The following is a 16,544-nucleotide window of genomic DNA, read 5'->3' on the forward strand; positions in this document are numbered from 1 at the left end:
TCGTCCTGAAATCACCTTTCCAGGTTTCGTGCGGAGGCGGCTGTAATCTACTGGGGTAAGTGAGACGCTAGAGGGGAATTTGGACAGATTAACCGTTCCTGTTTTGGAGAATCATCAAGATACACAGAGGCCATGCAGCTGGCAGGACGCGGGATGGATGTAGGCGGATTTCTGTGTCCAGGGAACACAGGTGAAAACCCAGCTTTCCAAACCACCGATCACCTAGGAAGCAAGACGGGCTGCAGGTAAGGGTACTCACCCCTCAGCTTTCCCAGGGGCTCAGTGGTGAACAACCCGCCTGCCAATGCAGGAGACGCAAGTTTGATCGCTGGGCTGGGAAGATCCCCTGGAGTAGAAAATGGCAACCCACTCCAGTATTCTGGCCTGGAGAATCCCACGGAGAGAGGGGCCTGGCGGGCTGCAGTCCATGGGGTTGAAAGACTGTCAGACAGGACTGAGCAATGACGCAACCATAATCAACAAGTCCGTCTCCGTCTTAACCACGTCAGCCTCAATGTCTGTTCAAGAAAGCTCATCCAAACCAGCATGCTCTCTCTTCAGCCTCTCTGTACAAACTTGGCAAAGCGAAAAATGCCCAAAGTACTCAAAGCAACCCAGTGACCATCCACAGATGAATGGATAAATAAGATATGGTACATATGTACAACGGGATATTACTCAGCCCCGAAAAAGAACCACATAATGCCATTTGCCGCAACATAGACGGACCTGGATACTATCAAACAGAGTGAAGTCAGTCAGAGAAACTATCATATGATATTGCTCATATGCAGGTTCTTAAAATATGAGAGAAATGAACTTATCTACAAAAAAAAAAAAAAGAAACACAGTCACAGACTTAGAAAAGAAAGTCAAGATTACCAAAGGGGAAAATCGGGAGGGATCAATCAGGAGGTTTGGTTTAAAATACAGAAAGTACGATACATAAAACAGATAATCAACAAGGGCCTACTGTGTAGCAAAGGCAACTCGACTCAATATTCTGTAATAGAATTAACACGGAAAAAAAATATTCTGTAACACCCTAAATGGGAAAAGAATTTGAAAAAGAATAGATACATATGTATAACTGAATCGCTCTGCTATATACCTGAAAATAACACAATATTGTAAATCAGCTATGAAAGTGAAAGTCACTCAGTCACGTCCAGCTCTTTGCAACACCACGGACTATCCAGTCTATGGAATTCTTCAGGTCAGAATACTGGAGTGGGAAGCCTTTCCCTTCTCCAGGGGAACTTTCCCAACCAAGGGATCGAACCCAGGTCTCCCACATTGCAGGCAGATTCTTTACCAGCTGAGCCACCAGGGAAGCCCAAGAATACTGGAGTGGATGAGATGGCTGGATGGCATCACCGACTCGATGGACATGAGTCTGAGCAAACTCCGGGAGTTGGTGATGGACAGGGAGGCCTGGCATGCTGCAGTCCATGGGGTCGCCAAGAGTCGGACACAACTGAGCAACTGCACTGAACTATAGCTGATTCATGCTGCTGTATGGCAGAAACCAAGACAGTACTGTAAAGCAATTATCCTCCAATAAACACGTTTTAAATAAATGAAAGAAAAGCCACAGGAATAGCAGGCAAAGAATGGATGTCAAGGATGTGGGGAGTAACAGATGAAAGCAAAAACCGCATCAGTCTCTCTTCCCCCACGGCACTCCATGTTCTGTAGGTGTGAGGGCTGAGTCACAGAGCATCTCTGCGGTACCCAAGACAAGCCCCAGTTCCGGGGGGCCCCACAGCCGGAGGGAGGCAGGCCAGACGTCCAGGGTGACAGGACCTCTGTCAGTTCCAGCCCGACGGGTGCACAGCTCAGTTAAGAGTCTGCCTGTGGTGAACTTGGAGCTGGTGGCAGGCTGATGACACCTGCCCAGCTCCGTGAACGAGCCAGTCTTTTTATTTTCAATGTTTTACTTTGTACTGGGGTATAGCCTGGGCAGGGAGGCCTGGCGTGCTGCAGTCCATGGGGTCGCAAAGAGTCGGATGCGACTCAGCGACTGAGCTGACTGAACTGAACAGCCGATCAACAATGATGTGATGGTTTCAGGTGGACAGCAGGGGGACTCAGCCATCCATACACCATATACGTGTGCCCATTCTCCCCCAAACTCCCCTCCCATCCAGGCTGCCACACGACATTGAGCAGAGTTCCCTGTGCTGTCCAGCAGGTCCTTGCTGGTTCTCCATGTTCAATACAGCAGTGTGTCTGTGTCCATCCCAAACTCCCTAACTATCCCTTCCCCCATCCTTCCCCCTGGGAACCATAAGGTTATTACAGAGTATTGAGCAGAGTTCCCTGTGCTGTCCAGCAGGTCCTTGCTGGTTCTCCATGTTAAATACAGCAGTGTGTCCATGTCCATCCCAAACTCCCTGACTATCCCTTCCCCCTGGGAACCATCAGGTCATTACAGAGTACTGAGCAGAGTTCCCTGTGCTGTCCAGCAGGTCCTTGCTGGTTCTCCATGGTAAACACAGCAGTGTGTCCGTGTCCATCCCAGACTCCCTGACTATCCCTTCCCCCACCCTTCCCCCTGGGAACCATAAGGTCATTACAGAGTACTGAGCAGAGTTCCCTGTGCTGTCCAGCAGGTCCTTGCTGGTTCTCCATGTTAAACACAGCAGTGTGTCCATGTCCATGCCAAACTCCCTGACTATCCCTTCCCCCATCCTTCCCCCTGGGAACCATAAGGTTATCACAGAGTATTGAGCAGAGCTCCCTGTGCTGTCCAGCAGGTCCTTGCTGGTTCTCCATGGTAAATATATAACCAAGTTTCTGTATGGCCACAGCATCATCGCCTTCAAAGGTGAAACGTGGCCCAGAGGATGTAGAAAAAGGTTGTCCGTGGACCCTCCCACGCTCAGCAGTCCAAATTAAAATATTCAAGGGGCTTCCCTGGTGGCTCAGCAGTTACGAATCCAGCTGCCAATGCAGGAGACACGTGTCCAATGCCCGACCCGGGAATATCTCACAGGAAGCGGGGCAATTAAGGCCGTGTGCTACAGCAACTGAGTCTGTGTTCTTTGGCCTGGGACCCACAACTCCTGACGCCCTCAACAAGGCAGGGGAAGCCGTGGGCCACGGCTAGAGAGGAGCCGTGCTCGCCCACAGCTAGGGAGCGGCCCATGTAGCACTGAAGACCCAGCACAGCAGAGAGGAAAATAAATACACAATAAAAAATATGTATATATATTGCTGCACTCGCCCTCAGCAACGGTCCACACTCTGTGCCGAGCACTTCTCTCTGCATCTGAATAAATCCACTTCTTACTGATCACTTTGTCTCTCCCTGAATTCCTTCTCTGATGAGACATCAAGAACCTGACCTGCGTCAGCTCCTGAAAGCAGGTAACCGCGGGTTTGGGCTGGGTTTGAGTCCCAGCCACGTGGGTTCGAGTCCCAATCTGTGGTAAACAGTTTCCCTTTGATGTCTCTCAGGCAAAAAAGGAAACTTAAGTTTCCTTAATGTAGGTCTCTTCAGTAACATAGTATTGAGAGTGAAAAAGTTGCCTTAAAACTCAACATTCAGAAAACTAAGATCATGGCATCTGGCCCCATCACTTCATGGCAAACAGATGGGGAAACAGTGGCTGACTTTATTTTGGGAGGTTCCAAAATCACTGCAGATGGTGACTGCAGCCATGAAATTAAAAGACTCTTGCTCCTTGGAAGGAAACTTATGACCAACCTAGACAGCATATTAAAAAGCAGAGACATTACTTTGCCAACAAAGGTCCGTCTAGTCAAGGCTATGGTTTTTCCAGTGGTCATGTAAGGATGTGAGAGTTGGACGGTGAAGAAAGCTAAGCACCGAAGCATGGATGCTTTTGAACTGTGGTGTTGGAGAAGACTCTTGAGAGTCCCTTGGACTGCAAGGAGATCCAACCAGTCCATCCTAAAGGAGATCAGTCCTGGGTGTTCACTGGAAGGACTGATGCTGAAGCTGAAACTCCAGTCCTTTGGCCACCTGATGCAAAGAGCTGACTCATTTGAAAAGACCCTGATGCTGGGAAAGATTGAAGGCGGGAGGAGAAGGGGACGACAGAGGATGAGATGGCTGGATGGCATCAGCGACTCGACGGACATGGGTTTGAGTGGACCCCGGGAGCTGGTGATGGACAGGGAGGCCTGCTGTGCTGCGGTTCATGGGGTCGCAGAGAGTTGGACACAACCGAGTTACTGAACAGATAGCGTGTAAGGCATTGTCTAAGATGTCAGACGTAACAAATAAATTTGAAAAGTGCCTGTTTTCCTGGAGCTCACAATCTAGTGGCAGAAGAAAAGAATATGTTAAAAAACAAACACACATATAACAACTGGCAACAAGTCCTAAAAGCTGGAAAATGAAGCTGGATAGGCGGAGAGACTAAAGGGAGAGAAAGATGTTTTTTGCAGAACGGTCAGAGAGGGCCTGCCTGAGAGGTGGGACCTGCGCAGAACCCCCGTAAAGGAGGCGAAAGCACCAGCCATGTGAATGTCAGGGTAAAGAGCATTGCACGCAGTCAGGACAAAACCCCAAGACTCAAGCACAACTGGCTCTCCTCAGCAAGGAGGTCAGCGTGTCTGCAGTGTGGGCCATAAGATCTGAGCGGTAACCAGGGGCCGGGTTATGTAAGACCTTGGAGGTCACGGGAAGGAGTTAGACTTTTATTCTGAGTGGGCTTCAAACCCACTGGGAGGTTTTTAAAAAAAAAAATTCAGCAACACAACCTCTAAGCCCTGGAGAACCATTTTCAAGTCCCTTCAGCCACGGCCTCTGCCTGGATGAGCACGGCCGCTGAACGCAGGCAGGCGTCGGGTCTGCGGGCTGGAGGGTGGGGGTCAGCCACGGAGGGACGGTAGGAAGGACATCGTCGGATGGGAGCGGCTTCCTGAGACTCCTGGGACAGGGGGACAGCAGAGAAGAGTCTCCAATGACAAGGGAGACAATTCAGGAGAGCAAGACGTCTCCTTGCAAAGCTGACCTCACGATTTCTCCCCGGAATGCGTCAGTCGTTAGCTTTGCCCAGACCATGGCAGTAATACCCTGAATCGAACCATCACTGCAGAGACGCACGCATTAGGATGCATGTGAGCAAAGTCGCTCAGTCATCGTCCGACTCTTTGTGACCCCGTGGACGGCAGCCCTCCAGGCTCCTCTGTGCGTGGGGTCTTCCAGGCGAGAAGACCGAAGTGGGTTTATATTCCCTCTGCCAGGCAATCTTCCCAACCCAGGGAACGAACCCGTGTCTCCTGCATTGGCAGCCGATTCTTTGCCGCCGAGCCTCCTAAGAAGATGGCTTTCCCTGGTGGCTCAGTCGGTAAAGCGTCTGCCTGCAACGTGGGAGACCCGGGTTTGATCCCTGGGTGGGGAAGATCCCCTGAAGAAGGAAACGGCAATCCACTCCAGTATTCTTGCCTGCAGAATCCCACGGACGGAGGAGCCTGGTGGTCTACAGTCCATGGGGTCACAAAGAGTTGGACATGACTGAGCAACTTCACTTTCTTTTCTCCTAAGAAGCCCACATGTACTAGAAACGTGGCTCAGTGACGCGGACAAAGTTTCTTTCCCTATCGAACACTTTTCACGTGGCTGGGAAGGGACGCCAGACAGGAGGTATTTTCTTATCAGAATTCACGTCGTTCAGATTTGGACAATATAGGCCTCAGAAAAGAATAAAAAAAAGAAGAGCGATCATTCCTCCCTGAATTTGTCTCTGCAACTTTCAGATTGTTCTTTACGGAACAGAATAAAGAAGAAATTGATTTTTTTTTTTTCTGCCTTACATTTCCTGGGAGGAAATGTCCTGTCTCAGTACCCATGTATCCATGGGAAAAAGTTATCAGGTGCAATTGATTTCATCAAGAAAGGGCTTTCAAGAGAAGCTTTTTATATCCTGCAAATTCCAGCCTTAAGAAGGATGGAGGGGTAAGGTTACAACTGCAGCTCTAAAATAAGGAAATTGAGAAGTAGCGGAGGACTTTCTTCTTTTATCTTGTCCTGAAAGGCTTATTTTAATCGATACAAAGCATATATCCAACCACCACGGTTGACTGGAAATCATGTCTGATAAATGCTTTATGCAAAAGCAAGGCTGAAACACAACGAAGGTGATAGATCAAATTTCTTACCAGCGAGCTCCTCATCCAGGGACTAAGGTTTCAATGAAAGGAAGGATGAACATGAATTAATTCATTTCTGGGGGTATCAGAGGAAAAGCTAGTTCTCGCAGTTGAACAACAGTTGCAAAATCTCAGCTCAGGAGAGAAGACTCGAAAATTAAGGAAATACCGTGCGCAAGGTCAGACAGACAGCTCAAATTAGCTCCTGCTGATATTGCTTCTGACAATTAAATTAAGTATGTCACCATCACAGGACACAGTGAATCCACAGAATTAATGAGTCTCTCCCGTAACGCAGTGGAAAAAGCAAAATTGTGGAGGATAGACACAAATGAGATAGTACCAGCAGCTAGCTTGGCATCCCCGGGGGAGCCCGTTAATGTCTCCGAGCATCACCTCCAGAATTGTGTGATTTTATGTGATAACAAGTGCAGTGGACAAGAGAGCCGTAATGATCACCATTTACGTCAGCATCACCATGTCATCATTACCAGTATCGCCACCATCACCACCAGTAGCCACAGCACCATCATCGCCATCGCTGACATTCTGTCATCACCAGCATCCCCATTAGCATCTCAGCATCGTCACCACCACCATCAACAGCAGCATCACCACCATCACCATTATCGTCGTCATTCTATGACCACCACCATCATCATCAACTCCATTAGCAGCAACATCAACACCATGACCACCTTCATCACCATCACCATTATCATCATCATTCTATGACCACCACCATCATCGTCAACTCCATCAGCAGCAGCATCACCACCATCACCACCTTCATCACTATCACCACCATGACCACTATCACTGTCATCAGCACCATCACTGTGCTCATCATCCACAACCCCACCATCGGCATTTTCACAGTCTACATCACCTCCATCATCATCACCACCACCATCATCACCATCACCTCGATTATTATCGACACTACCACAACCCTCATTTTCACCACCTACCTCATCTGCCTTCACCTCCCTCACCACCACCATCACTGGCACCGTCAATATCATCACTACTGCCATCCGTTCCGATCCCGCAAAGTACACGACGCTCTCCACCACCGTGTCCTTCTGGCCAGCACTTTGGATGCGTCCACAACGTGCCGGGGACCATGTGGAGGACTAAGAAGTTGGTCCTTCTTAGTCCAACACAGGTAAACCACAGTAGGCTGTGCTTCAGACACAGGTAAACCACAGAACGATGTGTGAAGCGGAGGGAGGAAGGAGAAGACATCTGAGCTCAGGAAAGCTCCTTTGGGGTCTGCTGTGGGTGTTGAGAAGTCTAGGGTGAGTAGGTCAGGAGAAGGAGGAGAGACGCCCCGCCCCCCTCACCAACCATGCACAAGTCTAGAGTTGGGAGGAGGAGAGGACTCCACCCACAGGGGTTTAGGCACATAAAGCAATAGCGTGGGCAGTCCAGAAAGTGGGAGCCCCCAGGACGATGGGTTACAGACCACAGAGTAAACAGGCAGAGTAGTATCCGACTCTGTGGGACCCCGTGGACTGTAGTCCCGCCAGGCTCCTCTGTCCATAGGATTCTCCAGGCAAGAATACTGGAGGGGGTTTGCCATTTCCTGCTCCAGGGGATCTTCCCAACCCAGGGCTGGAAGCTGCGTCTCCTGCATTGGCAGGTGAGTTCTTGACCAACTGCACTGCCTGGGAATCCTCCGCACTACTATATACAAAATCAACAACAATGACCTACTGCAAGCACAGGGAAAATATACTCAATAGTCTCTAAGAACCAACGCAGGAAAAGAAGCTGAAAGGAAATACATGTATATGTATAACTGAATCGCTGCACTGTATACCTGAAACTAACAAGATATACTTTAATTTTAAAAATTAAAAAAAAAAAATGATCTGAGGAAAGGTGCGACGTTGGCCAGGAAGGCCCGCTTGATGGTGAAAAGTGTTGAACGGTGACAAGGGACACCTACCTGCTTTAAAAAACAAAGGACAGAGGACTTCCCTTGTGGTCCAGGGGCTAAGACTCTGACCTCCCGTCCCTGCTCAAGGAAACTAGGTCCCACATTCTGCAGGTGAAGATCCTGAGTGCCTCGATTAAGACCCAGGGCAGCCAAATAAATATTAAAACACACACACACACACACACACACACATCCAGTGGCAGAATTTTCCATCCCAAATGGGACTCTGTCCCCATGAAACACTGACTTCCCACGCCCTCCTGCAATCCCTGGAACCCACCACCCTATTTCTATCTCTATAAATCTGCCTCTTATATCCAGTGTGTACATCCTCAGTCACGTCCAAGTCTTTGCAACCCTGTGGACTGCAGCCCGCCAGGCTCCTGTGTCCATGGGATTCTCCAGGCAAGAATCCTGGAGTGGGCTGCCATGTCCTCCTCCAGGGCATCTGCCCATCCAGGGATCGAACCCACGTCTCTTTTACCACCTGAGCTGCCGCGCTCCTCTAGGCACGTCCTAGAAGTGGAAATCCTGCAGAACTTGTCCTCTGCGTCTGGCTTATTTCACTCATCATCATGACCTCGAAGTTCACCCACGTAGAAGCAGCAAGTGTCAGAATTCCCTTCCTCGCGATGGCTGATTCCCTTGTACGCATGGACCCACATTTTGTTTACTGTCTCATCCACGGATGATGTTTTTGGAAGGGGCCACCCCCCCATGTAACCCATAACAGCATCTCTCTGAATTTAGTAGTGTTAGTCTCTCAGCTCTAGGCGACCCCACGGACTGCAGCCCGCCAGGCTCCTCTGTCCGTGGGATTCTCCAGGTAAGAATACTGGAGTGGGCTGCCATTTCCAATCTGGAACTTAGGATCCACTCAAATGCATCAGCCTACCGCCCACACCCAGAATTTGCTGAGTGCCAAAAAATTGATGCTTCTGAACTATGGTGCTGGAGAAGACTCTTGAGAGTCCCTTGGACAGACATGAGGTCAAACCTGTCCATCCTAAAGGAAATCAACCCCGAATATTCATTGCAAGGACTGACGCTGAAGCTCAAGCTCCAATCCTTTGGCCACTTCATGCGAAGAGCCAACTCACTGGAAAAGACCTTGATGCTGGGAAAGATTGAAGGCGGGAGGAGAAGGGGGCAACAGAAGGTGAGACGGTTGGATGGCATCACCGACTCGATGGACATGGGTTTCAGTAAACTCCGGGAGATGGTGATGGACAGGGAGGCCTGGCGTGTTGCAGTCCATGTGGTCACAAAGAGCTGGACACGATTAGCGACTGAACAACCCCTAAAGGAATCTTAACACAATCTCGAGTTCCATTTTACGAGCAGGTGATTGCAGAATTTGTTCCAAACAGGAGACGTCATTCCGTAGGGAAGGTTGCCAAGGACAAGTCCACCCCAGAAAACCCACGACGGGCATCATTCAGACATGGCTTGCCATCCCAGGCTGCCACGTGGACTCCTTTGGAAGGTCTCCAACGTGGATGCCTCAAAAGACATGTCAATGAAGCACTCGAAACGAGAACCCTCCGAGGACACGTCAGGGCAGGCGTCTGGCAGGCACGCGCCCACGCCAAGGATGAGGATGAGGCAGATGGCCAAGGCAGCGATGCACCAAGCCCTAAAAAGCCCACGCCCTGCCCGTCCCGTCCATGCCTCGGCTTATCTGCAGGCACGGGGCGGAGGAGTGGATGCCAACATGAGCCCGGAACAGGGGAAGAGCTGAAGCACCTCCCGAGTGTAAGCCGGCGAGTCCTAGAAGGCTGACTCCAGGCGAGGAGGGCAGTTCAGGACACGCACAATGGGCGACCCATCGCCCAGACCGGGAGACCGCTCCACCTGGAGCTCCAAGACGGAGGTGCGGCAACGCCCGCCTCTGAGCACATGGCATCCTTGCCGGACCCCTTCCGGCCGGCCGGCTTCACCCATCGGGCGAACCGTCACCCAGAAGAACAGCTCCATGTGGAAGCCCGCGGCAGAGGAGAACCGGAGGCGGGCCACTCGGAGCCAGATTCCTGGAGACCTTTTCTGGGGACCTGCTTTCCATCGCTTTGGACTCCTCCTCCTGCCTTTCAGAAGGGGTCTCTGGGCTCCTGTTCTGGCTCTGTTTACTCATTCAGTCGCGTCCGACTCTGCGACCCCGTGGACTGAAGCCCACCAGGCTCCTCTGTCCGTGGGCTTCTCCAGGGCCAGAATACTGGAGTGGGCTGCCATTTCCCTTCTCCAGGGGATCTTCCCAACCCAGGGATCAAGCCTGTGTCCCCTGGCACAGGGGCGGGTTATCATTAGCACCACCTGGAAAGCCTGCACACCACTATATGCAGAACAGATACACAGCAAGGATCTACTACACAGCACAGGGAATTCTACTCAACATTCTCTAAGAACCAACGTGGGGAAAGAACCTGAAACGAAACACATGTATGTGTATAACTGAGTCGCTGGGTTGTATCGCTAAAACTAACATGATATACTTTATTTAGTTCTAAAACATTTTTGAAAAAGAATATGTGGAAAGGCGTGAAATTGACCGGGAAGACCCTCTTGATGGTGAAAAGTATAGAACAGTGACGCAAAGCAAGGGACGCCTGCCTCCCTTAAAAAGCAAAGGACAGGGGACTTCCCTGGTGGTACAGGGGCTAACAGTCCGATCTCCCCAAGCTGGGGACCTGGGTTCCATCCCTGGTCAGGGAACTCGAATCCTACACGCTGCAAGGAAAGCTCCCGCACGCTTCAGCGGGGGTCCAAGATTCCGTGTACCCCGATAAGGTCCGGCAGGGACAAACAGTACATATTAAAACACAGAACAAAGCACAGAAACCACATTTCCCGGGATTCGTGACCAGGGAATTCCACCGTGGCTTGTGTGAGTCAGCAGCGAACTGTGTACAAGCAAAGCCGACCTTCCTGCGGTCCTTTGAAGACTACGTCACTCACCTATTTCCATCTGAGTCCCTCTGAATACTATCAAACCATTTTGCTGTTTGTTTGCTAGCGCTAGGGGTTTTATTGGTATTTTAGGGGTGGCTCTTTTTTTTTTTCTTGGTAAATTAGCACGACTATTTGCTCCAAATAAGAGAGCTTTTATCCGCCCGTAATTACTCAAAACCAGTATCTATTTCCAGTTGGGTTCATTTGAACATTGTAAAGTCATTTTCCTGTTTGTTTTGTGGAGCTGGCTTTTTTTCATTGGTATTGTGGGTGGCGCGGGGTTTTTTTTTTTTTTTGGTAAATTAGCATGACTATTTGGTCCAAATAAGAGAGGGTTCATTAGCATGCAATTACTGAAGACCAATATCCATTTAGGCTTCCCTCATAGCTCAGAGGGTAAAGAATCTGCCTGCAATGCAGGAGACCCTGGTTCGATCCCTGGGTTGGGAAGATCCCCTGGAGAAGGAATAAGCCACCCACTCTGGTATTCTTGGGCTTCCCTGGTGGGTCAGCTGGTAAAGAATCTGCCTGCAATGCAGGAGACCTGGGTTCGGTCCCTGGGTCAGGAAAATCCCCTGGAGAAGGGAAAGGCTACCTACTCCAGTATTCTAGCCTGGAGAATTCCGTGGACTCTATAGTCCACGGGGTCGCAGGGTCGGACACAACTGAGCGACTTTCACTTTCAATATCTATTTCCACTTGGACTTGTTTGACGCTTGTTGGTGGCATTTTGCTGCTTGTTAATGTTTCGTTGGGCTTTTATTGGTATTTTGGGGTGGCGTGGGTTTGTTTTTCTTCTTTTTTTTTTGGTAAACTGTTGTTGTTCAGCCACTAAGTGGCTTCCTTCCTCCATCAGGGATGACTTAGTGCCAAATGGACCCAGAGTTTCCGCTGGACCCCAGAACAATTATAAGCAGAACAAAGCACAGTTCAGTTCAGTTCAGTAGCTCCGTCGTGTCTGACTCTTGCAACCCCATGGACCGCAGCACGCCAGGCCTCCCTGTCCATCACCATCTCCCGGAGCTTGCTCAAACCCATGTCCATCGAGTCGGTGATGCCATCCAACCATCTCATCCTCTGTCGCCCCCTTCTCCTCCCACCTTCAATCTCTCCCAGCATCAGGATCTTTTCGAATGCGGGGGACACAGGTTCTATCCCTCATCCGGGACGATCCCACGTGCTGTGGGAGACAGCTACGCCCGTGAACCACAACCTCTAGACCCTGTGCTCCAAAACAAGAGAACCCACCGCAGTGAGGATCCAGAACACGGCAACCAGAGAGGAGCCCCCACCTGCCGCAATGACAGAAAAAGCCGGAGCAGCAGCGAAGACCCAGCACAGCCAAAAACAATGAATAAATAAATAACATTATTAAAAAAAACACACAAGAAGCAGAAGGAGGTGGATGCACCCGCCGGTAGGTAGGTACATCCGAAGATTCCTGAGTGGACACTGGCCTCGGAGGACCCTGGGAGTGGACAAGGCATGAGAACACGGCCCGAGTTCACAACCAACACCCTCCCTCATGGGTACCAAGCTTGCTGCCACCTTGCAGCGGCCAAGGAGGCCCAAAGGCCCTCAAAGAGAAGCTCCAGAGCAGAGACACGGCCCCCCTCCCCAAAGCCGCTTCCATCAGCCCCACGGGGAACCCGAACTCAGAGCAAAGCAGAAGCGCCATCCGTCCGGGGGCGATCAGTCAGGTACCTTGGTCGTTGAGCGTGTCCTCTTTTATCCTCCTCACGACCTCCTGGGCTTTGCTGTCGCTATTTCCAGCTGGAAGGGAAAGAGAGACACAGGACTCAGAGGAAGAGAACCGCTCCACGCGCAACAACGTTTCCTCGAGACGGTGAACAGCGAAGCCTGCCAAGTGTCTGCTTTCATTTCTGCTGCTGGGACTTGGCCAACGGCTCAGGGCAACCGTGGCTGATTCAATGTATCCGTTGAAGATACGCTTTCTTCAGCGTGGACTGGCCAAAAGCATGCTTGTCTGGGGGGGCTTCCCCGGTGGCAAACAATCTGCCTGCAACGCAGGAGCTAAGATGCCCTGGAGAAGGAAATGGCAACCCACCCCAGGATCCTTGCCTGGAGAATCCAATGGACAGAGGAGCCTGGTGTGCTACAGTCCACGGGGTCGCAGAGAGTCGGACACGACTGAAGTGATTGAGCACACACACATACACACACACACACACACGCACACGCACACACACACACGCACGTATGCATTTCTGGGACATCTTACTTTTCGGTGATTCCACACACACGTGTCAGCTTACAGCATGAGAATCACAGTGAGGCCAAGAAGACGATGGGCCTGAAAGTGTCGACGGTAATGTCCCACTGGACACAGAACTTTCAAAGCCCTTCTGGTCCCGTGAACCCCCCCACTCACGGGTGGAGCTGTGAAAAGCATCATGAGGGAATGCGTGCAGTCCAGTGGTTAAGACTCCACACGTTTGCAGCCTGGGTTCAATCCCTGCCTGGGGGGGAGTCTAAGATCCCGCAAGCCACTGCTCGGCCAAACAGAAAAACAAACAAAACACAACAAAAGAAAGGGTTAGCCGCTCAGTCGTGTCCGACTCTCTGCGACCCCGTGGACTGCAGCCCACCAGGCTTCTCTGTCCGTGGGATTCTCCAGGCAAGAACACTGGAGTGGGTGGCCATGTCCTCCTCCAGGGGATCTTCCTGACCCAGGGACTGAACTGGGGTCTCCTGCATTGCAGGCAGATTATTTACCATCTGGGCCTTCAGGGAAGCCCCCTCTAGGGCACGGGTCCCCATCATTTTGACCCCAGGGAGCAGTTTTGTGGAGAAGAGAAGGGGATGGTTTCGGGCTGATTCAAGCACATCACCTTTCTGGTGTACTCCATCTCATTATTATTCCATCGACTCCACCTCAGACCATCAGGCATTGGATCTCGGAGGCTGGGGACCCCTGCTCTAGGGTCCAAGCGCTTTCAGGGCTCCATGAAAACATCCTGCCTCTCTCAGCTGTTTCTGCACGCTGTTTGCATAGATGTGGGCTCCTTCCTGGTGTCTGATGGCATTCCCCACCACCTTGCTCTATATTACATGTTCTATGTTACTGACAAGCGCCCCGAATGAATCCAGGCTATGCCCTTTGCAAAACAAGAGGTGTTTACAGCAAAGAGTTCCACAGAAACTTAAGACAGAAGCAGTGACTGTTCTCGTCCGGTTGCTCGGTCGTGTCCGACTCTCTGCGACCCCGTGGACTGCAGCACGCCAGGCTTCCCTGTCCTTCACCATCTCCCGGAGCTTCTGCAAATTCACATCCCTTGGGTCAGTGATGCCATCCGACCATCTCATCCTCTGTCACCCCCTTCTCTTCCTGCCCTCAATCTTTCCCAGCATCAGGGTGGTGAGCCCCGTGAAAACAGAAACGCTTTTAGCTCCAGCTGGACGCAGAGAAGCGAAAAGTGGTGAAGGACATCTTTCAGGGAGGTGAATGAAAAGGGATTTAGAAACCGCCACCGCCACCCTGGAGAAGTTCAAAGCCACGGACATCAAGAAGACGCAGCTGCAAAAGTCATTTGCGCCTCAGGTGCCTTAAAGAAATAATTGCTATGTGGTTATGACTGGTTTGCTCAGAGATTCTTCCTGCGAGTGGGGGCCAAGGGGACAACGGGAAAGAAGGCGTGTCTTCCATCTCTAAACGCTGGACGCACCAAAGACCACCGTCTCCGAGAAAGAGAAGTCAGGGCTGAGTGGGGACACGGGCATGTATGAGCTTGCTTCTGAAATCAGTGCGTTTTTAAAATGTGTTCGTTCTAAATGAAACAAAGATGCGTCTTTTTAACGATCAAAAGGACAACACTCCGAGAAGACAGACATCATAAACCATTAGACGCCTTAACGGCAAAGCAACGATGAGACAGAAAGCAAAAATCAGAAGGAATAGAAGGGAAAAGGAAAAAAATAAATAATCACAGCGAGACATATTATTAAAATGCCATCTGCGGCCAGGCTGCCTGGCAGGGTCAGGCCACGTTGGCATCGAGGGCTGGCATAGCTGAGGCTCCAGTGAAGGGAGAAAGAAGCCCCAGTTCCTGAGAAAGATAGAGGGCACCTGAGAAAGCTGAGGGGGTGGAGGGTGGGCAGTGGCATCACAGGGCAAACTGGACACAGGGAAAAGGGCGTCCCCGCCCCGCCCCGGCCACAGAGCGCCCACTCCACGGTCAGGCAGCCACAGCAAGCACCATACGCTACTGCCTATATGTGCAATCTTAAAAAGACAGGTGATACAAAGGAACTTATTTACAAAAGAGACACGGACTGAAGGACATAGAAAACAAACTTACGGTTACCAATAAGGGAAAGGGCTGGGGAGAGATAAACTAGGAGCTTGGAATGGGCATATACAAACTGCGATATACAAAACATAACCAGCAAGGACCTGCTGTCCAGCACAGGGAACTCTGCTCAATACTCTGTAACAACCTTATGGTCCCCAGGGGGAAGGATGGGGGAAGGGATCGTCAGGGAGTCTGGGATGGACGTGGACACACTGCTGTATTGAACATGGAGAACCAGCAAGGACCTGCTGGACAGCACAGGGAACTCTGCTCAATACTCTGTAATAACCTTATGGTCACCAAGGGGAAGGGATAGTCAGGGAGTCTGGGATGGACGTGGACACACTGCTGTATTGAACATGGAGAACCAGCAAGGACCTGCTGGACAGCACGGGGAACTCTGCTCAATACTCTGTAATAACCTTATGGTCACCAAGGGGAAGGGATAGTCAGGGAGTCTGGGATGGACGTGGACACACTGCTGTATTGAACATGGAGAACCAGCAAGGACCTGCTGGACAGCACAGGGAACTCTGCTCAATGTCTTGTGGCAGGTTGGATGGGAGGGGAGTTTGGGGGAGAATGGATACATGTACATGTGTGGTTGAGTCTTCGCTGTCCACCTGAGACTATCACAGCATTGTTAATCCACTGTACCCCAATAAAAAATACTTTTGGTGTTAAAAAAAAAAGTTTAAAGAAAAAACATTGAAACACAATACAAATAAACTTATTTGCAAAACAGAAATAGACTCAGACATAGAGAACAAACTTATGGTTACAGGGGAAAGGTTAGGAGGAATAAATTAGGAGTTTGTGACGAACATACAGGCACGACCATATTTAAAATAGATACGCAGCAAGGACCTACTGCATAGCATGGGGAACTAAATGCAGTATCTTGTAATAACATAAACTGGGAAAAGAATTTGATGAAAGAGTATACAAATGCACAAATACAACTCTATGCCTCCGCTGTACACCTGAATGCAAGACAACATTGTGTATCAACTACGTGAGTGTTCTAAGTCGCTTCAGCCGTGTCCAACTCTTTGTGACCCCGTGGCCTGTAGCCCGCCAGGCTCCCCTGTCCATGGGATTCTCCAGGCAAGAATACTGGAGTGGGCCAGAATACTGCCCTTCTCCAGGGGATCTTCCCGACCCAGGGATCAAACGTGGGTCTCCTGCATTGCAGGCGGATTCTCTGCCGTCTG

General features: G+C 50.6%; 1 protein-coding gene across 3 annotated transcripts in view; it reads right to left on the reverse strand.

Moving 5' to 3' along the window:
- Positions 1–16,544, reverse strand: part of LOC145537807 (polyprenol dehydrogenase-like) — a 267,209-nt gene that overhangs the window by 207,417 nt on the left and 43,248 nt on the right. For all 3 annotated transcript variants that reach the window (XR_014076431.1, XR_014076430.1, XM_081568680.1), the window contains exon 3: positions 12,722–12,790. Coding sequence is in view for 1 of the 3 variants with exons in the window: in XM_081568680.1 (XP_081424806.1) it covers positions 12,722–12,790 (69 nt within the window). In the remaining 2 variants the exon portion in view is untranslated. The remainder of the gene's footprint in view (positions 1–12,721; positions 12,791–16,544) is intronic.

The sequence above is a fragment of the Giraffa tippelskirchi genome, chromosome Y, assembly GCF_054371585.1.
Source record: "Giraffa tippelskirchi isolate mGirTip1 chromosome Y, T2T-mGirTip1v1.2.pri, whole genome shotgun sequence".
Classification (NCBI taxonomy): Eukaryota; Metazoa; Chordata; class Mammalia; order Artiodactyla; family Giraffidae; genus Giraffa; species Giraffa tippelskirchi.